Source organism: Babylonia areolata, chromosome 16, assembly GCF_041734735.1.
Source record: "Babylonia areolata isolate BAREFJ2019XMU chromosome 16, ASM4173473v1, whole genome shotgun sequence".
In the NCBI taxonomy this organism is placed as follows: Eukaryota; Metazoa; Mollusca; class Gastropoda; order Neogastropoda; family Buccinidae; genus Babylonia; species Babylonia areolata.
In genome coordinates this window covers 17,638,500-17,662,958 of record NC_134891.1, presented here as the reverse complement: position 1 = coordinate 17,662,958, position 24,459 = coordinate 17,638,500, and the positions used below count along the sequence as shown (strand labels likewise).

General features: G+C 41.9%; 1 protein-coding gene across 7 annotated transcripts in view; it reads right to left on the bottom strand.

Moving 5' to 3' along the window:
- Positions 1–24,459, bottom strand: part of LOC143291208 (uncharacterized) — a 101,259-nt gene that overhangs the window by 2,873 nt on the left and 73,927 nt on the right. For 3 of the 7 annotated variants that reach the window (XM_076600954.1, XM_076600961.1, XM_076600955.1), the window contains 9 exons: positions 23,491–23,689; positions 22,074–22,255; positions 18,557–18,695; positions 15,341–15,390; positions 13,181–13,258; positions 10,985–11,113; positions 9,299–9,938; positions 6,690–6,772; positions 1,050–1,242 (listed from right to left, as the gene is read on the bottom strand). In XM_076600954.1, coding sequence (XP_076457069.1) covers positions 1,050–1,242; positions 6,690–6,772; positions 9,299–9,938; positions 10,985–11,113; positions 13,181–13,258; positions 15,341–15,390; positions 18,557–18,695; positions 22,074–22,255; positions 23,491–23,689 — 1,693 coding nt within the window. The remainder of the gene's footprint in view (positions 1–1,049; positions 1,243–6,689; positions 6,773–9,298; positions 9,939–10,984; positions 11,114–13,180; positions 13,259–15,340; positions 15,391–18,556; positions 18,696–22,073; positions 22,256–23,490; positions 23,690–24,459) is intronic. The other 4 variants (XM_076600958.1, XM_076600957.1, XM_076600959.1 and 1 more) reach the window with 4 other exon arrangements.

Below are 24,459 nucleotides of genomic sequence, written 5' to 3'. Positions count from 1 at the left end.
TGTGTGTGTGTGTGTGTGTGTGTGTGTGTGTGTGTGCTTATGTTGTCTTTTCATGCATCAACACTGAATAAAGGTTAAACAAAAACAAAACAAAAATATAAACAAAAGGGAAAAAAAAGGTGTCATGCACTGATGGGTCAATATGAACAATATTTCTGAAGTGTTCTGTACAACAAAACTGATACCTCATAAAGAGGTGTGTGCAAAACTGTCACCTGAGACTTCAAATGAAATCCCTGACCACAAAACATATGTTTTTAACGTTACCGATAAATAAACAAAACAGTCAACATTCATCAACTATCATTGTTTGCATCGTGCATATTTATTTGTCATTATCCATAGCATTAAACAATTGTTACAGAGGTTGCAAGTAAGTGTGTGTGTTTTGTATTAAAGCACTCCAATAATGGCAAATTTTTGTAACTGGTCTGTGCATGTGTATGAGAGGGCTTTATTATGAATGCCTTCCAGTAATTAAAAAAAATATACCCTTTGTCAGTGTCACTGTCATCGAACATCACATCACGTAAAAAGGCCTTGAAAAGAGCATGTTGGGTGTCAAGTGCACCCCCTACAAAATGCTCTTCACTGGGTGATTTTTTTAACATCTGCCTGGCCCAAAATGTGCGTCCACCTGTTTCCGTTTCATAAATGTGAGAGGCTGTTTAAGTGTACACAGGTGTGTATAAGCCGGTATGTTCGTGCTAGTCTCTGTATGCACTTGTGTACACCAGTCTATGTGTGATTAATCTGCATGCAATATATTTCTGTCTTTTCTTCTGTTGACACAAAGGTTATGACAACTGGTAATGTAATGAAAAAAACAACAACATAACATTATAACACACTCACACACACAAACACACTTGCACACACACACTCAGTGAGAACCTTGCACGCACATGCTCTCTGTGTCTGTCTCCTCAGCCTGAGGAAAGAAACCCTTAATCATGAGAAGGGAACCTGGAGAAGATAACAATGCTCTCACAGAAAGAAAAAGAGGAAACCTCAAACAGCAGAGAGTTTCTCAACAGTAAACTACACACCGACATCGTCCTTAAAAATCCCCTTCTTTTCCATGGCCTTCTTCTTCTTCTTCGTCTCTTTGGGCTTGGCGGCTGGCAGGTCGGAGAAGATGTCAGTATCATCCTTGAACAGGGTCTCATCCTTTGTCGCAGCTTTCTTGGGTCGCCTCTTCTCTGTGGCCTGGGTGGACGCCGTGCTGAATATGTCATCCTGCTGGGGATTCAAAACCACAGGACAGCAATGAATGAATACAACTACCAGAATATGAATGGTTTATTCAGCAAAGGCCTATGCCCCTTCAGAAGGGGTGTGTACAGACATCTTCAATTTTGTTCACACACCCCAAATATGTCAGCGTGATTTCTCTAAAGAGACCAAAATGAAGATTTCTTCATGATATGGGTTTTTGATGGATTTTGATTCTTGAACATCTCTTCTATCATATGCATAAGTTTTTCCACTGTAAAGATGTCTTTAACAATGAACAAATTGCCAATAAAGACTGCTTGCTGAATCACTAAAGTGTTTATTAATAATTTTTTGTTCAATTTCGATGCAAGTCCTCAAGTTTCTGGCCTTAACAACATACCTTGGACTTGCTCAATGATGAGTAAACCTACAACCATGAGACTCTGCATGAATGTTTTATGACATGTTATTGAAGTTTTGTCATGAGTATGTGTGAAAATATTCTCTGAGTTTTAATTCATAGCAGTTCCAATCTTTTTACCCATTGTTAAATTTTGAGGATTTTGCAATACCCAAAATTTCAAAAATTCATAAAAAGTACAATAATTGAAGAATCAACACAATCTCATGTGAAAATGAAGATAATGTCACTGTGTATCAAGTCCACATAACAAAAAGTGTCTGTATGCACCACATAGACCACAAACCCAATTTCTTTGATACACTGTTTGGCGGCCATTTTGATTTGTTTCCATAGCAAAAGGTATTCACAGAAATCTAAGAACACTTTTTTTTTGTGATCCACAAGTGATGATACACCTAGTAGATGACAAAAAAAAGAGAGATACAGTCGGAGAGAAAAAAAAGTCGTAATTTAACTGTCTGGCCTTAACAGCAAAGAATGTGAGACAGAGAGAGACAAGAGACAAAGACACAGAGAGAGGAAGGAGCATGTACAGCAGACACGTCAGTCGGCCCAGTCACAACCTGGAGTGAAAGAGCTTCCTCAGCTGTATGGGGAAGTTCTTTGGCATCACAAAGCTTGAATGTGCAGCTTCTGAGTGTATGATTGACCTTTCATGTTGATTCAGCCCATGTTTGTCATTGTCAGGACAGCTGTTCGCTTTTATGTCTGCTAGAGTTGTGAATGTTGTCATAAACAAGCACAGTTATCATGTCACAAAAATGGTGGTTTGTATTTGTGACAGACTGAGTAGGCATAAGCTGTCATGATGGAGAGACAGAGAAATGAAATGCATATTTTGATTAATATATCACATCACATTGAAAGGTTGTGTACACACACACACACACACGTATATGAGACTGACGTAACTGATCACATGAAAAAAAAGGAAACATATTAAATGGATATGGACACCCTCTGTGTGAATTTTATGTGCATGTATATTCCAATGAAAATGCATTTGTATACGTAAGCAAAAGTGCTAGCTCAAGTGGAACGTGACAACACTTTTTTTTTTAAATGTGAAAATTGATACTTTAAAATAAAAAAATCGCCAGTACCTGTGACAGAACGTTAAACAACCTTCTTCTCATCCTCCACACACACACATGCACACACACACAAACACACACACATGTACTTCATCTTCTTTCGAATGTTTACACATTGGGCATACCAAACCGGAGTCTTTTACTTTTTGTATTTAAACCGATGTGTAACCAAATCTTAAACACCCATTCTAAACCCTGCTGCAATGTATTTATCATGTTTATCCAAAGTCAAAGGCATATATATATATGGTTTTATAACATGCGAGACACAAAATGTCCTTTATACATCAATTCTTTCACTAGTAGAAATATGCTGGTTTTATTTCTGTCATCTTTTTTTTATTTGTTTTTGCAAAAAATACATATAAGCATACACTTGTATTCAAAACATCTGGGGAAAAAAAAAAAAGAAAAAAAAAAGAGGCACAAGAGAAAGAACTTAAGAAGAAAAGACGACAAAACAGAAAACACCAACAACAATAACACCAACAATGAGAAACCCCCACCCATACCCCCCCTCAAAAACAACACCAACAACAACAAAAAAACAAAAAACAAAAAAAACAAAAAAAACAAACAAACAAAAACAACAACACAAAGACTGAGTGACAGTTAAGAAGGAAATAAATCAATCAGGTACAGAAAGATAGGCAGGCAACAAAAAGTGACAACACTCGTGCTTTAATGGACTTGGAACAAGAAATCCTGTTCAGATAAGATGGAACATAAATCCTTGTTGACATCTACTGTTAGACATGTATGGCAATATAGTACAATCTTTCCACGTCAGGTTGTTAACTGGTAAAATCTACAGATGATCTGACATAAGAAGTGGGTAAGAAAACCTTATACGCTTATGACTAACAGCAAGCATGGTGGTAACATTTGAAAACAGTGATCACAATGGAATCAGCTTTAATAAGGCATACACTGCAATGATAAAGACCCCAAGAGGAACAAAATGTTTCTAAGAAATAATAATTGGAAAACCAGAAAAACCAAATGCCTGTAAGAACTGGGACTTGATTTTTGAAAACAAGCTTGACTGGAAAATTTTTTTTTTTTTCAATACAAAAAAAATCGATAAGGTTAAAATGGTTCCAGTTGAAAATTAATTATCATATTCTTGTGACAAATTCGGTTTTGATGAAGATCGGAATACTCCCAGATAATATGTGTAGTTTTTGTAAGGAAGAAAGAGATACAATTCTGCATTATTTATGGGAATGTAACCATGTACAACATTTTTGGAAGGAGGTTGTGAGATATTTAAAAGAAAAGTGTTTACATTGTGATAGACTTAACCTGAATGACACACTGGTGCTTTTTGGACATAATAAAATGAAAACTGATGAACGTTTCACATATATTTTATTGATAGCTAAATTCTATGTATACAAATGTAGAGTCAACAAAGTAAAACCAACACTACAAATGTTCAAAAAAGACGTCAAACATGCATATGAAATAGACAAGTACCATAAAGTTTGGTCTATAAGTCGTGACTTTTTCTCCCAGCTTCAACCTCTGCAGCTTATACAATGATACGGTTTATCTGAGGATTTTAATGATCCTGGGACTGTCACATTCTCGTCTATTCTTAGCTGCCCTTCAACTCACCAAAATCATGATTTCTGTTCATGAATCTTTGGATGAGCTTCAGGTTAGTGTGCTAACTGTTCATGTTTTAAAAACTGAATCCACACACATTAAAGCCTTCAGATCAGCATTCAGGTCTACTCTGCTCAAGCGCACACCCTCATCATGCCGAAAACACGACGCAATGCCTATGATGCAGCCTTCAAATTGAAGTCGATCGACCTAGCAGACGACAGTGCAATCGATGAACCAGCAGCGACCTCCACCTTGCGTTCATGTTCATGAAGTGAAAGTGAGGCTGAAGTAAGTGACAAGATGGCGGAGGAAGCTATGCTGGTTCTCTTCAACTTGGACACTGAAGACGAAGATTTCAGGGGATTCAGTGAGCAGGACAACGCTGAATAAATCTGTCTATCCCTAAATTATGGATCTTATTTTCATTGTGTTTATTTTATCATTATTTTGTGTGTGTGTGGCACTAGCAGTATTTTCGTTTGCTTTTCTTTGTGATGTTTCCACTTGTGTTTATTTTATAACCTACAGTATTGACAGCTTTTCTGTAGTATCAGTATGTGTTCTGGTACCGGTAATAAGTGCAGCTTATAAGCCAGTGCAGCTTATGTGTGTATGAAGTTTTTTGTTTTTTTAAATTTAGTGGGTGCGGCTTATATACCAGTGTGCTCAACAGACTGAACTTTACGGTATGCCTTTAACCTAACTATGGAATATAACAAATTTGTGGGAAAATGGGCACTTTATAACTGTTTAATATAAGATTAAGCTATACAATGCTACCTTGGAATTTTGCCATTGAACATAATTACAGTTTTGCTGTTGTGGACTTGTCAGTACTTAGAACTTAATTATATGCTTACCCTATACTTTCTAATGCACAAAACATATAAATTCTGTATCTGTAAACCTTTGTCTGAATAAAAAATGTTGAACCCCCCCCCCAAAAAAAAAACAACCCCAGTAAGCATGGTAAGTTGCTGTATTTCTGTCTGTTATCACACACACACACACACACACACACACAGAGATAAAATTGTTCCCATCAGCTTAAGATTAACTTTCCATTGTTGAAAAGCTCCCAACAAGATGGGCAGTGATGAAAATTTCAAACAACTAGGAACTTTTGTTGTATATTTTCATTGAATACTCAACAGATTGACATCATCAATGTATAAACTAAAAAGCATGACTTGTAAAGCATTCACATTTAATCAGAACATCCAATTTTAAGAATAAAAACAACATGACTGCAACATTGTGGTCTGAAGGATGGTACATAATCGTTTAATGGGAATGAAAATGCTTGAAATAATCACAAGTTTGCTGTTTATTAAGATAGCACTTCCTAAGAAATTGCAGTCATTTGGGCCATTCAGACAGCCACTGGACATCAGATGGGGTCTGTGTGGGGGAAAGGACAACACTACAGGCTGGGCCATTCAGACAGCCACTGGACATCAGATGGGGTCTGTGTGGGGGAAAGGACAACACTACAGGCTGGGCCATTCAGACAGCCACTGGACATCAGATGAGGTCTGTGTGGGGGAAAGGACAACACTACAGGCTGGGCCATTCAGACAGCCACTGGACATCAGATGAGGTCTGTGTGGGGGAAAGGACAACACTACAGGCTGGGCCATTCAGACAGCCACTGGACATCAGATGAGGTCTGTGTGGGGGAAAGGACAACACTACAGGCTGGGCCATTCAGACAGCCACTGGACATCAGATGAGGTCTGTGTGGGGGAAAGGACAACACTACAGGCTGGGCCATTCAGACAGCCACTGGACATCAGATGGGGTCTGTGTGGGGGAAAGGACAACACTACAGGCTGGGCCATTCAGACAGCCACTGGACATCAGATGAGGTCTGTGTGGGGGAAAGGACAACACTACAGGCTGGGTCATTCAGACAGCCACTGGACATCAGATGGGGTCTGTGTGGGGGAAAGGACAACACTACAGGCTGGGCCATTCAGACAGCCACTGGACATCAGATGGGGTCTGTGTGGGGGAAAGGACAACACTACAGGCTGGGCCATTCAGACAGCCACTGGACATCAGATGAGGTCTGTGTGGGGGAAAGGACAACACTACAGGCTGGGTCATTCAGACAGCCACTGGACATCAGATGGGGTCTGTGTGGGGGAAAGGACAACACTACAGGCTGGGCCATTCAGACAACCACTGGACATCAGATGGGGTCTGTGTGGGGGAAAGGAAAGCAATAGACTGGTCATCTTGAGCGAGTTAACTTCACATCTCCACTCAGTAAACTGAACACACTGTTGGTGACAGACAACCCACAGAGCAGAGAGCAGAAAAGAGGCACAACTCACATCCTCCTTCTTTGTCGCTGGCTTGTTCAATGTGCTGTCTGCAAAGATGTCGTCATCATCCAATGGCTTTTCTTTCTTTTCTGCTGTCAGAAAAAAAATACACAGCTTCAGAAAAGTTGAATGTGCCGTTCCGTTCAGCAAATTTATTGTCATCATCCAATGGTTTTACATTCTTTTCTGCTGTCAGAACAGTCACACAGTGTGAGTTAAGTTCAGTGTGCTGTCATCTGCTGTCAGAACAGTCACACAGTGTGAGTTAAGTTCAGCGTGGTGTCATCTGTTGTCAGAACAGTCACACAGTGTGAGTTAAGTTCAGTGTGCTGTCATCTGCTGTCAGAACAGTCACACAGTGTGAGTTAAGTTCAGCGTGGTGTCATCTGTTGTCAGAACAGTCACACAGTGTGAGTTAAGTTCAGCGTGGTGTCATCTGTTGTCAGAACAGTCACACAGTGTGAGTTAAGTTCAGTGTGCTGTCATCCGTTGTCAGAACAGTCACACAGTGTGAGTTAAGTTCAGCGTGGTGTCATCTGCTGTCAGAACAGTCACACAGTGTGAGTTAAGTTCAGCGTGCTGTCAGCACATATGTCATCATCATCCAACAGCATTTCTTTTTTGCTTCAGAACAATAATACACAGTGTTACTGTTAGAAAATTTCAATGTGCTGTTGCAGTCTGCACATATGTCATTGTCATTCAACTGATATGTCACTATCTAATGGCTTTTACTTTTTGTTGTCAGAACAACAACACAATATGTCATAGTCATTCAACTGATATGTCAGTATCTAATGGCTTTTATTTTTTATTGTCAGAACAACAACACAATATGTCACTGTCATTCAACTGATATGTCACTATCTAATGGCTTTTATTTTTTGTTGTCAGAACAACAACACAATGTGTCACTGTCATTCAACTGATATGTCACTATCTAATGGCTTTTATTTTTTGTTGTCAGAACAACAACACAATGTGTCACTGTCATTCAACTGATATGTCACTATCTAATGGCTTTTATTTTTTGTTGTCAGAACAACAACACAATGTGTCACTGTCATTCAACTGATATGTCACTATCTAATGGCTTTCATTTTTTGTTGTCAGAACAACAACACAATGTGTCACTGTCATTCAACTGATATGTCACTATCTAATGGCTTTTATTTTTTGTTGTCAGAACAACAACACAATGTGTCACTGTCATTCAACTGATATGTCACTATCTAATGGCTTTTATTTTTTGTTGTCAGAATAACAACACAGTGTGAAAGAAGTTCTATGTGCTGTCGGTGAAATACGTCATCATCATCCAGTGGCTTTTCTTTCTTTTCTGCTGTCAGAAAAACAATACACAGAGCGAGAAAAGTGAGAGATACTGACACCACTGCAGGTAAGTAAGTACCACACACACCTGGACACCAGTTGTGGCCTAGTTGTACTGCGTCCGCCTAGGAATCTAGAGAATCCAAGTGCAGGGATTTGAACCCCACACTCACCAGTATTTTCTCCCCCTTCACTGGTCCCTGAGTGGTGGTCTGGATGCTATACACTCCGGTGAGATGATACACCAAAGCACTGTGTGTAGCACGTACTTTCATGCACAATATAAAAAAAAAACCCACAAAAACCCCCATGGCAATAACAGGGTTGTCCCTGACAAATTCTGTAGAAAAACATCCACTTTGATAGGAAAGCAAATACACTTGCAGGCAGAAAACAACAACACCAACAACAACAAAGGAGGCACTGCACAGAAGCAAAGTGCTCTCCCTTGGGAGAACAGCCCAAATTTTACACAGAGAAATCGGTTTTGACAGAGAGTAATAATACACAAAAAAAAAAAAAAAAAAAAAAAAAAAAAATATATATATATATATGTATATAAAAAAAAAAACCCACCCCAAAACTACTATACTTCACTGTACTTCTCCAATTATTGTGGGTCTGTTGGACCCCATCTTGTTAAAGAAGCAATTCACCCTACCTGCCTGTCATGGGTCTGTCAGACCTCGTCTTGCTACAGAAGCAATTCACCCTACCTGCCTGTCATGGGTCTGTCGGACCCCGTCTTGTTAATGAAGCAATTCACCCTACCTGCATGTCATGAGTCTGTCAGAGCCCATCTTGCTAAAGAAGCAATTCACCCTACCTGCATGTCATGGGTCTGTCGGACCTCGTCTTGCTACAGAAGCAATTCACCCTAGCTGCATGTCATGGCAGACCCATTCTCTTTACAGAGTTAGCAGTGCTCTCACATCTCTACATTGTGGGACCCACATCATTTAGGTGGGAGGCGCAGAGAACAAGCAAACAAACTGCCGTCATGAAACAAGCCATCAAAAAAGACAAGATGAGCTTGAGGTTTATGTTTGAAAAGGGAAGGGGTAAAGTATAAACAGGCACATTTTTGTGCTGATATATATCAAGTCCTCACTAAGCGCACTGGGTTACACTGCTAGTCAGTCATCTGCTTAGCAGATGTGGTGTAGCATATATGGATTTGTCCAAACCCAGCAATGCATCCTTGACCAACTGAAACTGAAAATGAATGTTGGCAGCAGGAGGGGGTGAGTGGTATGGAAGGAAAGCAAAGGATCACGGCCCCCTACCTTTTTTCTTGTGGAGGCTGGAGTCTGCAAAGATGTCCTCCTCCCCTACAGCAGCAGCAGCCGCCTTGCTGGGCTGGGTGGCATCCCTCCTGGGGGCAGCGCTCACAGAGAACAGGTCCTCCTCCTCCTTGTCTCTGGCAGGCCGGTCCTGGCTTCCCTTTACACCGGGCGCCGCCTTGGGATCCCCACCGCCGGTGAAAATCTCCCCGCCGCTCTGGGGTCTGGAGTCCCCAAAGATGGCGTCCTCCAACTGTGCCTGCTTCTTCCTGCTGCTGGCAGTGCCGAACAAGTCATCGTCACCATCCTCTCTGGCTGCCAGGGCACGGGAGGAGGGTGGGGTGGGGCTGGCCGTGCTGTTCTCAAACAGTCCCTTGCTGAACGCATCCTCGCGCGGTGGACCGGGAGCGACGGAAGGTGTGGTGGACGGTTTGGCCCCCATCGACCCTTCAGCAAACAGGTCGTCGTTGCCGAACAGGTCAGCGGACCTGGGCTTGGGGGCCGACTCCACGTCGGGGATTGGGGCCAGCTCGGGGGAGGTGGGAGAGGAGCTGTCCTCAAAGCTGATGCTGGCCGTCAGGGCAGCTGAGCGCCGGGCCTTGCGGCTCTGAGGCCGTCGCCGTGAGATCACTTTGGCTCTGTCCTGAGGGGGGAACATTCATGATAGGAATCATCAAAACAGACACGAACCTCCATGAACTGTGATAGAGAATCAAGTCCTCAACAACAACAACAAAAAGACATCACTCACACACCTCAGTGAACAATGGTACAGAACAAAGTCCTGAAATAAAAGGACATCACTCGCACATCATAGTGAAACATGACACAGAACCAAGTCCTAAAAAAAGGACATCACTCACCTCATTGAACAGTGACACAGAATTGAGTCCTCAAAAAAAACAGGACATCACACACACCTCACTGAACTATGACAAAGAATTGAGTACTCAAAAAAACAGGACATCACTCACACACCTCATTGAACTGTGACACAGAACTGAGTCCTAAAAAAAACAGGACATCACAAACACCTCACTGAACTGTGACACAGAACTGAGTCCTCAAAAAAAAACAACAGGACATCACAAACACCTCACTGAACTATGACACAGAACTGAGTCCTAAAAAAAAACAGGACATTACTCACACACCTCATTGAACTGTGACACAGAATTGAGTCCTCAAAAACAGGCACAGGTAGGCAGGACCAGGTTACATTAATGATCTCAGCAGCACTAACGTGTGTATTTGATCTTCTGCTTGTGTATACACACGAAAGGGGTTCAGGTACAAGCAGGTCTACACATATGTATTGTATTGTATTGTATTTCTCTTTTTGTCACAACAGATTTCTCTGTGTGAAATTCAGGCTGCTCTCCCCAGGGAGAGTGCATCGCTACAGTACAGCGCCACCCATTTTTAAAATTTTTTCCTGAGTGCAGTTTTATTTGTTTTTTCCTATCGAAGTGGATTTTTCTACAGAATTTTGTGAGGGACAACCCTTTTGTTGCTGTGGGTTATTTTACATGTGCTAAGTGCACAGAGAGAGAGAGAGAGAGAGTCCAACGTTTTAACCACTTGGCTATTGTGCCCGTCGTTACCAAGATTCGAACCCAGGATCCTCAAACTGAAAATCCAACGCTTAAACCACTCTGCTATTGCACCCGTCATGTGTGCAGGACTGACCTTGGAAGCGCTCTGCAGAGTGTTGACGTCATCGACAGGGGCATCGAAGTCCACCGCGGCAGGCTCCACATCCCTGCTGGGGGGAGTGGCGCCTGGCAACAGTGCTGCCGGATTGAACAGCAGGCCCTTCTGCAGAACACAGTCACCATGCTGTCCACATGCTGAAGCTGTGTGTGTGTGTTTGTGTGTTTGAAGGGCATGCCCTTCTGCAGAACACAGTCACCATGCTGTCCACATGCTGAAGTTGTGTGTGTTTGTGTGTGTGTGTGTGCATGTGTGGATGTGTGTGTGTGTTTGAACTGCATGCCATTCTACTAGTTCTAGAGAACACAGTCACCACGCTGACAGTTGTTGGATATTGGGTGCTGAAGGTTCTGTATGTGCGTGTGTGCGTGTGCATGTGCATGTGTGTGTGTGTCTGTGTGAACTGCATGCCCTTCTGCAAAATGCAGTCACCATCCAGTCAGTCATTGGGTGTAGAGTGCTGGAAGTTCTGTGTGCATATGTGTGTGTGTGTGTGTGTGTGTGTGTGTGTGAATGTGTGCACATGCATGCAAGGGTGAAGTTTTTCATGTTACCTACAGTTTTGCACTGAATTTTTTGTTAATTTTTGTTCTAATACTGTCATACATGTTTTTGTTGATTACTTTCAAATGTTTATGTATGTATATGTATATTTTATATACATGTATCTCTCTCTCTATATATGTATCTATATACATGTATCTCTCTCTCTCTCTCTCTCTCTCTCTCTCTCTATATATATATATATATATATATATATACATATATATATACGTGTGTGTGTGTGTGTGCGCGCGTGCGTGCGTGCGTGTGCGCACCGTGCGCGCGTGCTCGCACCGTGCGCGCAAGCCTCATTCCTTGATTTTTTTTCCCATTCCCCCTCAGCCCCTTCCTTCCGATCATCTGATGCACTGTAAAAAAAACTTCCAATACTGCTGCTGCAGCTATCTCCAGAGTCATTTCCACCAGCTCTATCTTAGGGGTTACATGGGAAAAACACTGCTGTGAATGATAACCGCCAAAACTATCATCCAGCATCTGAAGGTTGATACAAGAGACAAAACAAAATTCAACCACTGAAGCTTGATGAAAGAGAAGCAAAATAAAATTCATCACAGAAGTTTGATAGGAGCTGTGTGGCCAACTTCAATCACTGAAATTTGATACAAGAGGCGAAAGCAAAATTCAACCACAAAAGTTTCCTGAAAGAGGGCAAGACAAACTTTAACAACTGAAGTTTGATAAAAGAAAGACTTCTTCTTCTGCGTTCGTGGGCTGCAACTCCCACATTCACTTGTATGTACACGAGTGGGCTTTTACGTGTATGACCGTTTATACCCCGCCATGTAGGCAGTCATACTCCGTTTTGGGGGTGTGCATGCTGGGTATGTTATTGTTTCCAAAAATCACCAGACGCTGACATGGATTACAGGATCTTTAACGTGCGTATTTGATCTTCTGTTTGCGTATACAAACGAACGGGGTTCAGGCACAAGCATGTCTGGACATATGCTGACCTGGGAGATGGGAAAAATCTCCACCCTTTATCCACCAGGTGCCGTTACCGAGATTCGAACCTGGGGCCCTCAGATTGAAAGACCAACGCTTTAACCACTCAGCTATTGTGCCCGTCAAAAGAAAGACAAGCTTTAACCACTTCAGTTTTATAAAAAGAGATGCAAGACAAGTTTTAACCAATAAAGTCTGAAAAAACACAGGTAAGACGAACCTGAACCACTGAAGCTTGATGCAAGATCAGCAAGACAAAATGTAAATGAAAAGAACGACTGCCCAGCTTAAGCCCTCCACACACAGGTACCGTGCTGAAAACTACAAAACCAAAGGATGGGTGCTTCCTTGTGTTTGGCCAACAGGGATTAAAAGCAGCTGTGTGTTTAATCATTTACCAATTGTATGGGTTTAATGAGGATGGGGAAACGGGACTGGGAAGGCAGAAAAAGCAGACAGCGGTGAAGGAAGAAGAAGAAGAAAAAAAAAAAAGAAAGCAGGAACAAAGAGAGTAATAGAAAAGAGGAATTTCCAGAAGGCAGGGAAAGCTATTTTCTATTTATACTGAGAGACCGGCAGCAATCCCACAGCCAGGCCAGGGATCCTGCAGGGTGCAGGCAGTACCAGCCCCACTGGGCCAAAACCAGGTGAAAGCCACCACACCTGCAAGCTGTTGATTTTGCCGCCCAGGGGCTGCCTTGGTGAGAAGCTCACGGACTTGGGAGGGGAGGAGGCCTTCGGCTTCAACAGAACATGCACACACACACACACACTTAGAGCTGGGTCATGGCAGCAGCAACACAACACAACACCCCAGCACTAACTAGCGCAGTCAGCAGTAAAGCCAAGCAATAAAACCACAACAGAAAAAAAATCAAACATTAAAAAAAACAAAAACAACAACTCAAACCTGATCACATAAAGCTCAAAGACAAAAAACAACACCACCTCCCCCTCACAAAACCCAAAGTGTCCAAAACACCAGGAAACAATATCCACAAGAAGCAAACTGAAGAAACATCAGCACAAGGAAAATGTAACACTTGTCCAACGTCTTGCAAGACGTCACACCACTGTTTGGATAAGTGTCACAGCACATGTTCTGACAGCACACACTCACGACATCTCCTACCGATCAAAAGCACTCTGTGTACTTCACACTAAACACACACACAAATCTAAAGAAAAAAGAAAGAATTAAACTGAAATTTGGGTTAGTAAATTGATGACAATTTCATGACTGCTATTCTGAAAGCTGTCACTGTATTGCAATTGCATCGCATTGTACTGTACTGTATTGTACTGTTGTATTGTACTGTACTGTACTGTATTGTACTGTTGTATTGTACTGTACTGTATTGTACTGTACTGTATTGTACTGTTGTATTGTTCTGTTGTATTGTACTGTTGTATTGTACTGTATTGTATTGTACTGTATTGTATTGTACTGTTGTATTGTACTGTACTGTATTGTACTGTTGTATTGTACTGTATTGTATTGTACTGTTGTATTGTACTGTATTGTATTGTACTGTTGTATTGTACTGTACTGTATTGTACTGTTGTATTGTACTGTTGTATTGTACTGTACTGTATTGTACTGTTGTATTGTACTGTTGTATTGTACTGTACTGTATTGTACTGTTGTATTGTACTGTACTGTATTGTACTGTTGTATTGTACTGTACTGTATTGTACTGTTGTATTGTACTGTTGTATTGTACTGTACTGTATTGTACTGTTGTATTGTACTGTACTGTATTGTACTGTTGTATTGTACTGTATTGTATTGTACTGTTGTATTGTACTGTACTGTATTGTACTGTTGTATTGTACTGTACTGTATTGTACTGTTGTATTGTACTGTACTGTATTGTACTGTTGTATTGTACTGTACTGTATTGTACTGTTGTATTGTACTGTATTGTATTGTACTGTTGTATTGTTCTGTATTGTATTGTACTGTTTTATTGTTCTGTATTGTACTGTTTTATTGTTCTGTATTGTATTGTACTGTTTTATTGTTCTGTATTGTACTGTACTGCATTGTATTGTACTGTTGTATTGTATTGTACTGTACTGCATTGTATTGTACTGTTTTATTGTTCTGTATTGTATTGTACTGTTGTATTGTTCTGTATTGTATTGTACTGTTGTATTGTTCTGTATTGTACTGCACTGCATTGCATTATATTGTGATATATTGTAATGTATTGTATTGTATCAATCTTTGTCACAAGTTCAGAACAACATTTTTTTCCTTCTTCTTTTCTTGTGGACAAGGTGTATTTGTTTTACAATCAAAGTGGACTTTTCTGCAGAATGTTGACAAGGACAACCCCTTTTTCATGTTAATGGTTCTTTCCCACATGTACTAAGCACACGCTGCAACACCAAACCTTGGATCTCATCCGCTTGACGAACAGCCAAACCACCACTCAAGGTCTAGTGGAGGGGAGGTAAAAAATGAAGGGAACTGAACCAGCAGACACTCACTTCTAAGTGGGGTGATTAACCACCAGGCCACCACTCCACTTCTAAGAGACAGTGAAATGTCGGAGCCCTCACTCCATGTAAAAACCTTGGGGTTATCATTCACTGACTGATCAAAACAGCAACACCTACTGACCTGATAACCAGGCAAAAGCAGCCATGCAGACATCTACGCATCACGCAGTTCAGATATGCATACACGCAGCACACACAAATAAACACATACACAGTTTCATTAAAAAAAAACCATGCTACGCAAACAGCAATAAAACTGAAGAACAAACAAACGCTCACTCTTCCTAAAACACACACACATAGTGTGACAGTTACCTCTCCGTTGTCCTCGGGAGAGAGTGGAGACGAGGGCGATTCAGGTTCACCTGTAACAGACAATGACCACGTTCGCTGGTTATGGGGAATCGGGATACATAGAGAGGAAAGTTCCCTGTCTCAGAATCAACAGTTTGACCCCACTCATATATTTCAGTGATTTCACACCTCCTTAGCAAAGTGTGAAATCAGTGAAACAGACAAGTGAGTTCAAACTTTTCAACATTAAGTAAAACCAGTGAAACAGACAAGTGAGTTTGAACTGTTGAGCAAATAGTAAAACCACTGATATAGACAAGTAAAACCAGTGAAACAGACAAGTGAGTTTGAACTGTTGAGCAAATAGTAAAACCACTGATATAGACAAGCGAGTTCAAACTTTTGCTCAAGGCATGAAACCACTAAAATAGACAAGTCTAAACTTTGGACTCTGAGTAAAGAAACCTTCTTCTACAATGGCCAAGTGTTTGAAAAACACAAAGGTGATCTTGGCTGTTTCCATCTGTCGGTCAGTCAACACAAACCAATCCAAAAAACAAACAAACTGAAGAGTATATTGCCAAGGTGAGGCTTACATTAACTTAGCAGCTAAACATTTTTGATCTTTTTATGTATACATTTATGCTGATACTGAATGACTGTGATCAGTGGGTGTTTATGACTGCGAGGTCCCATATCAGCTTGGCATTTGAGCACTTTATTCCTTGTGTGTTCATACTGTGCATTGTCTGTGTAGTGTACACCACGTGTGAATTTCTATAGTTTAGATAATAAAGTAATTCTGTATTTGTATCTGTTGCCAAAATGAACATGACATATGCTGATTTCTGTGTGTAAGTGGCACAGTTACTGAGCGCTCACTGACAGCAGTGACGAAGGCTGAAAGACTATATGATATTCATAAAACCTGATGCCACTACGACTCATGTTTGCATTATGGAAATGAAACGCCTCATTATTTCATGAACACATAACTTTTTCCTATATTTTGGTATCATTATCATTGTTGTTATTATTGTCGTTGTTCTCTCTTTTATCTTTCTCAACAGTTAAAAAAAAAATTACCATGAATCACTTTAATATGATAACATTACTGCTTATGTTACTTGAACATTCTCATAAAATTCTATGTCTTTGAAATACCTTGTAACGGTCAATGTGAAATCTTATTTATTGCGAGAATATAACTTTCACGGCAAGGGGGGGGGGAAAGAAAAAAGAAATACATTCCCACCACTCCCCTCCAACACTTCAGCCTTCCTGTCTTCTGACTGTTCCATCTACTGACACTGCCATGTCAGAAAAACGTATTGTGAGGAGAGAGACAAGTGGAGGGTTAGGGGGTATGGAAAGAGGTGAAGGTGAAGGCTTTGACTGGTTTCACACATCATTCATAAAGAGAATGTTCTCACTGGCTTGGATATTTGCACTACGCACAAACATGTATGATACATTAAAAAAAAAAAAAAATTCATATACACAATCAAACACATATGCACAAACGAACACATCACGTAATATGTGAAAAGATGAGAGTACTAATACTGTTACTACTACTACTATCCCAGACACAGAGCCATCAACATGTCTATGAAACTAGATATCTGCCCTCTTTGATGTGTGTTGGATCATGTTTAGCCTTCACATTGCACTGCAGACTGCATGCCTCAGAATGTTTCACGACCCTTTCTCCACAGTCACAATGCAGTCACTCTCCTTCCCCACGCTTCGTGGGTCAGGAGACCGTTATCATTATACATCAACGCCTGTTCTTAAATACAGCTCAAAATGCTTTACAAGTACAAAAACTCATTAACTATAAATGACAAAATGATAAAACAAAATAAATCAACTTATAAAAACTTGAAGCAGACATCACAACACAACTTGTCCAACTCACTTGCTCACACACACACACACACACACGCACACAAACACAGCATGGATAGGATGCAGTTTCATACTGTGGTGGACAAAGATATTAGTATTGCTTAAACAGATGGGTCTTCAAAGAAGATTTGAAAGAGGCCATGGAAGTGGAGTGTGTAATGTTAAATGGAAGGGTATTCCAGATGGCTGGACCCTGAAGAGAAAGAGTACATTGACCAAAGGATTTTGTTCTGACATGTGGAACACAAAAGATACGCACAAAGGTACCTGTATTTTCAACAAAGGACAATACCTGTATTTTCAACAAAGGACAATACCTGTATTTTCAACAAAGGATACACATCCTGCCATGCTTCGCTGGTCAAAAAAGACCCCCTACATCTGTGTAGAAAATGTGCCTGTTTCAACCTTGGAAATAAGGCATGGAAGTTTTCAGTTTTATCAGCAATGCCAGACAGTTTTTATGGCAAACCCTGTCAGTTTTCACAACAAAGCCAGTTTTATGGCAAAGCCTATCAGTTTTTACAACAAAGCCAGTTTTTTTTTTATGGCAAAGCCTGCCAGAGCTGGCCAGTTTTTAACAAAGCCAGTTTTATGGCAAACTGGCAAAGCCAATCTTTATAGCAAAGCCTGCCAGTTTTTATGATAAAGCTAGTTGGGTTTTTTTTATGGCAAAGCCAGTTTTTATGGCAAAGCCTGCCAGTTTTTATGACAAAGCCAGTTTTTATGGCAAAGTCTGCAAGGTTTATGACAAAGCCAGTTTTTACTGCGAAGCCTGTTAGTTTTTACAACACAGCCAGCTGTTTTTAAAGTTCTGATTCATGGCAGCATTCTTGCAGATTTTAACAATACATTTGGCGCATTGTGTTCCATGGTGCACAGGTTAAACTTGAGAAAAAAAGTAATCGCCTTGTAGTCCTTAAAACATGGAACCAGAAAATCATCAACTATGAAATTTTGTTCTGCTAATTCCTGTCTGAGAGAAACAGATATGACCAAGGCAGGAGGGGGTTTGGGAGGAGGGGAGGAGGGGGGACAGGGGGAGTCATCCGCAGAAAGCTGCTGCACCAGCTGCTCATCACTGCCAGCCACAGCTGAAGGGGTGACAGGCCCGGAGCAAGCAGGCAAACACCTGCACTGGCACCAGTTTGACATGCTGAGAGGTATCACACCAAATTCGCATCTACAGACAGACACACATGCACTCACAGACACACACACGCACTCACAATCACACAATACACACACACACACACAGAAACGTTGAGTACGGGCAAACAGATTTATCAATATTTTAAACAACAGAAAGAAGGCAGACAGACATACTGGGAGTCTCTGCAGAGGGCGAGGGTTCGTCGCTCTGTGACTGTGATCCTGTTCTTTTCTTCAGCTCCGCCAGGGGCCCCGGCCCTGCACCCCCAAACATGGACACCCCACCCACTGGCTTTTTGAAAGGCTTGGAATCCTGGCGTAAACATAAAGGCATATCCAATCCACTTCATTCACAGCGAGGCATCCACACTGCTGGCTGCTTTCAGGTTATAAAACACTGTGAAAAGAAAAGGGTGGTGGTGGGGGGGCAGGGGTGGGGGTGGGGGGGGGGGGGGGGGGGGGGGGGGGGGAGAAAAGAAAACAAGAGAGGCAAGGCCTTCAAGACTCACTTGAGATAAATTAAGTCCCCTAGCATTAATTACAGAGAAATTTCCCTTTTTTACTATCTGCACCAAAACGTTTGCAAAATAAATAAAAATTCCATGCTTAGCAAAAGAAGTTCCTGTTTGAACAAAAAATGATAATAATGACTCCTCTTGTTGTTGTGTAAGAATAAGAGGTCAAAGTGCCAAGTTTAGAGAATACAAAAAATATAAATATAACAGTAAATGCAGTTTGCATATAATTAGGCTTCTTCTTTTTTTTTTTTTGTGCCCATCCCAGAGGTGCAATATTGTTTTAAACAAGATGACTGGAAAGAACTGAATTTTTCCTATTTTTATGCCAAATTTGGTGTCAACTGACAAAGTATTTGCAGAGAAAATGTCAATGTTAAAGTTTACCACGGACACACAGACACACGGACACACACACACACACACACACAGACAACCGAACACCAGGTTAAAACATAGACTCACTTTGTTTACACAAGTGAGTCAACAAAGCAAGTGAACAAGAAACAAGGAAGTTCTGTAAAATAATTATTGCTTGTTGTTTGGAATTATGATCACAAGTATCACCCCTTCTTCTTCTGCCTTCGTGGGCTGCAACTCCCACCTTCACACATATGTACAAGTGGGCTTTTACGGGTATGACCGTTTTTACCCTGCCATGTAGGCAGCCATACTCCATCGTCCGGTAGTGCTTGCTTGGTACTTTCTTCTTTCCATAATTCAAATGCTGATGTGCTAGCAGTCTGCACACATGCTGACCTAGGAGATTGCCTGCCTGGTGCACCAAAACCAGGGGACTGAACTCAGGAAACTTGGGCCACTACACCCGTCCAATTATTATTACAATCATTATCATTGTTGCTTTTAGCCCAGCCGACCACACAGGGCCATATCTGGGCTGAAACAAAATCCATGTCAATGTCAATCCCATAGAACCTGAAAAGGAAAAGCAATCATTGGAAAAGAACATTTGGCACAAGTAATAATAATACTAATAATCATAATAATAATAATAATAATAGAAACAGTAATAGACACTTACAGAGCACGTTTTTTTCAGAAATACTGCTCAAGGCGAAATGTGCCAGAATACGCTCACACACAGTACCTCCACTGAACATCTACCCACTCACCCACAACGCCCTCTAGACGACACATCCCTGCAACAAGCACACACACACTTACACACATACACCATACACATCCCACCACACACAAATGGTAAACAGCTTCCCCACATAAAAACACGCATTTAGAACCAGATCATACCAAGACCAGCACTGGAATATTACTGTTGTTGGACAAGTAGTCACTGTCGTGCACATAAACCTTGGACATGCATCTGACCTTGACCACCCCATCCATTCTTTGACAAAGGATTAAGAAAAGTTATCTAAACATAAATAGTTCATCTCTCTGATGACATCGCTGCATCAGTGGCCCCAACTGATGCACTTTCCTCTGACCACTCTGCCTTGCTTTTCTCCCTTTCTCACTTCAGAACTTACCACAGCCAAAAGATCAGTAACACGCCGTAACCTGAAATTGATTAAGCTTCACTCTTTCTCTCTTCTAGCTGCTGAATGTTTTCCCAAATTTCCTGCTGATCTACACATTACAAAACTGTCCTCTGTCAACTACTGGATGGACATGCATCATCCACAGTCTTTCTGCTGCTTTCTGTCCAGTAGCTCACACATCACATCCAAACTGCACAATGTGTCATCAAAAGGAACATTGGTGGCCATCATCCGGCCTCTTTGGAAGGAACCCAACCTCGATCCAAACATTTTGAAAAACTATTGAACAGTTTCTTACCCTCCTTTCCTGTCCAAACTTCTAGAAACAGCTGTCCCCAAGCAGGTCAATAACCACCTTCGCTTCAACAATCTCCTGACCACAGCACTGAAACCACTCTCCTCTCATCCTGAATGATCTGCTGTTAGTGTCCATCTAAGGAAAAAAAACCCTGCCTTCTCACTGTTCTTGATTTGTCAGATGCTTCTTTGACACAACATACCACTCAACCCTTCATTCCCAGCTTCATACCACTGTTCACATCAAAAGCACCACTCTCAGCTGGTTCAAACCATACACCACTGACCAATAATTCCAGTCTGTTACAGTTCATAATGCCAGTCTGAACAAGTTCAACTCTTAACACAGAGTCCAACAAGGATCTGTTTTAGACCCCATGCTTTCCACACTATTTACTGCTCCTCTTATCTCCTTGCTGAAATCACCAACCACTACAATGTCAGTCATCATTTCTGTGCAGATGACACTCTGTCCCCTCTTGTTGGGAACATGTGACTGCTACCTGCACATTCACAACTGGATGACTCAGAATGAACAACAAAACTGAAGAAACGCTCACAGCAACCAAACAAAAATGCTTTTCTATCACTCTGGACTCCACCAAACTTGACAAAACATCCATAGATAAATCTTTCTTATTTCTGTGGCTGCCTTTACCTCAACACCCCATCTCTCTACCATCAGCTTCAGGTCCACTCTGTTCCCACACTCAAACACTCCAAAACTGGCTGGTGCTCTTTCTCTTTCTCTGGACCTTGCACCTGGAATGAGCTCCCTCTTTCACTTTCTCATATCTCTGTTCTCAGCTCTTTCCAGTCTGGCCTTAACCCTACCTCTTTCTAAGTTAGCTTCCCCCTCCCCTCCCTTTTTCTGCTCTACCATTTCTCTAGATTCTGTTCACGAGGGTTTATGAGGTTTTCTCTTCTTTTTCGTTCCCATCCCTCTGAGTGAGAGGTGTGCATACACGTGAATGACTGGAGTGAAAGTGTTTCTGATTTTTTATGTGCACAAGATTCAGTGTGACATCAATATTCATATTCAAAATTCAATACACTTCAATTCTGTAAAAAAACCCAGCAAAACCAAAACACTTGCAGGCAGAAAAAAAGGAAGAAAAAAACCCAGGGAGGTGCTGCACTGTAGCTAGACACTCTCCCCGGGGACAGCAGCCCAAACGTCACACAGAGAAATCAGCTGTGACTAAAGAGTAATACAATGAAACACAATACAATAAATACATGAATTATTATCATTATCCTCTACATCAATAAATTTATGATCATTAAAGTTGACGACATATAATAAATACACTGATTCCCATCATGACGAATGGTGGCCCCAAAAGGCCAGCCACTCACGGAGGGTGATGAAAGAGGTGGTTTGGGGGCAGAGGGGTCTCCCTGGCTGGCCGGAATGGGCAGCTCCACGTTGGGTCGCTGAGCCTTGGGCGCCACAATGGGAACCGGTCTCGTCACCGTGATCGGCTGCGACTTCCCAAACAGGTCACCACCACTGTCGTCGTCGTTTCCGAAGAGAGGATCTGAAAAGTTTCCAACCTTCAGCAATGAATGAGAACAACTAAGATCAATCAATAACAATAATATCAACTGATAAGGTTCAGACCTCAAACAAGAACACAATGCATCTATCTGATCAATTAGATTTCCTGGTTGCAAGCATACACAATGCACTGTCAAACTCATCATACACACATACACTCACATGCAAACACACACACACGTGAACAGCTGTAGACATCTGTTTTGGGTCAACATCTGCTTCCTTCTCCTAACCCACCTGCTTTGGGTCAAACTTCTGCCTCCTTCTCCTAACCCACCTGCTTTGGGTCAAACTTCTGCTTCCTCCTTCTCCTAACCCACCTGCTTTGGGTCAAACTTCTGCTTCCTCCTTCTCCTAACCCACCTGCTTTGAGTCAAACTTCTGCTTCCTCCTTCTCCTAACCCACCTGCTTTGGGTCAAACTTCTGCCTCCTTCTCCTAACCCACCTGCTTTGGGTCAAACTTCTGCCTCCTTCTCCTAACCCACCTGCTTTGGGTCAAACTTCTGCTTCCTCCTTCTCCTAACCCACCTGCTTTGGGTCAAACTTCTGCTTCCTCCTTCTCCTAACCCACCTGCTTTGGGTCAAACTTCTGCTCCTCCTTCTCCTAACCCACCTGCTTTGGGTCAAACTTCTGCCTCCTTCTCCTAACCCACCTGCTTTGGGTCAAACTTCTGCCTCCTTCTCCTAACCCACCTGCTTTGGATCAAACTTCTGCCTCTTCTCCTAACCCACCTGCTTTGGGTCAAACTTCTGCTGCCTCCTTCTCCTAACCCACCTGCTTTGGGTCAAACTTCTGCTTCCTCCTTCTCCTAACCCACCTGCTTTGGGTCAAACTTCTGCCTCCTTCCTTGAATATATCTATCAACGTGTTTTGTTTTTTCCAAATATTTTTTCTTTAACGGTATTCTAAAATAATGTGCACTTTGAACAATTTGGGATTGATGGCATGCAGTGTTGGTGCCACATGAGAGAGAGGGGGACGGGATGATGGGAGGAGGGGTAATGGGGTGGTGAGTGGAGGGCTAGTTTGCTGGGTGGTGTAAGGGGAATAAGAAAGGGAATGCAGTGAGTTCAATCTGGTGTTCCTTATAAAGCATGCTTATCTATTTCCAGATGTGTTTGAATGTTTCATGTCATACGTGCAGCTGAAAGATGCTTTTCCATGTTTTATGGACAAATAAAGTTGCATCTTGCATCTTCTACTCCTAACCCACCTGCTTTGGGTCGAATGTCTGCCTCCTTCTTCTCCTCCTCCTTTACTGTTGGCTGCTTCTCCTCCGTCTTCTCCTCCTCCTCCTCCCCCACAGGCTTCTTTTTCTTCAGCAGAGACCGGGGGTCCATGCCTCCAAACATGGACACTCCCCCCACAGGTTTCTTGGGTTTGGGGGGCTCTGCCGGGGCTGGAGCCTCTTCCTGCCATTGTCAGGGTTCATGCGGACTGTTAGCACTTAGTTGCCGAGTCTGTCATTTGTTTGGCTGTTAGCACTTAGTTGCCGAGTCTGTCATCTGTTTGGCTGTTAGCACTTTGTTGCCGAGTCAGTCATCTGTTTGGCTGTTAGCACTTTGTTGCCGAGTCTGTCATTTGTTTGGCTGTTAGCACTTTGTTGCCGAGTCAGTCATCTGTTTGGCTGTTAGCACTTTGTTGCCGAGTCAGTCATCTGTTTGGCTGTTAGCGCTTTGTTGCTATGTCTGTCATGTATTTGGCTGTTAGCGCTTTGTTGCTGAGTCTGTCATTTGTTTTTGTGCTTTGTTGCCGAATCTGTCATTTGTTTGGCTGTTTGTGCTTTGTTGCTGAGTCAGTCATCTGTTTGGCTGTTAGCGCTTTGTTGCTGAGTCAGTCATCTGTTTGGCTGTTTGTGCTTTGTTGCCGAGTCTGTCATTTGTTTGGCTGTTTGTGCTTTGTTGCCGAGTCTGTCATTTGTTTGGCTGTTAGCACTTTGTTGCCGAGTCAGTCATCTGTTTGGCTGTTTGTGCTTTGTTGCCGAGTCTGTCATTTGTTTTTGTGCTTTGTTGCCGAATCTGTCATTTGTTTGGCTGTTAGCGCTTTGTTGCCATGTCTGTCATTTGTTTGGCTGTTAGCGCTTTGTTGCTATGTCTGTCATGTACCTGGGTGTTAGCGCTTTGTTGCCATGTCTGTCATTTGTTTGGCTGTTAGCGCTTTGTTGCCATGTCTGTCATTTGTT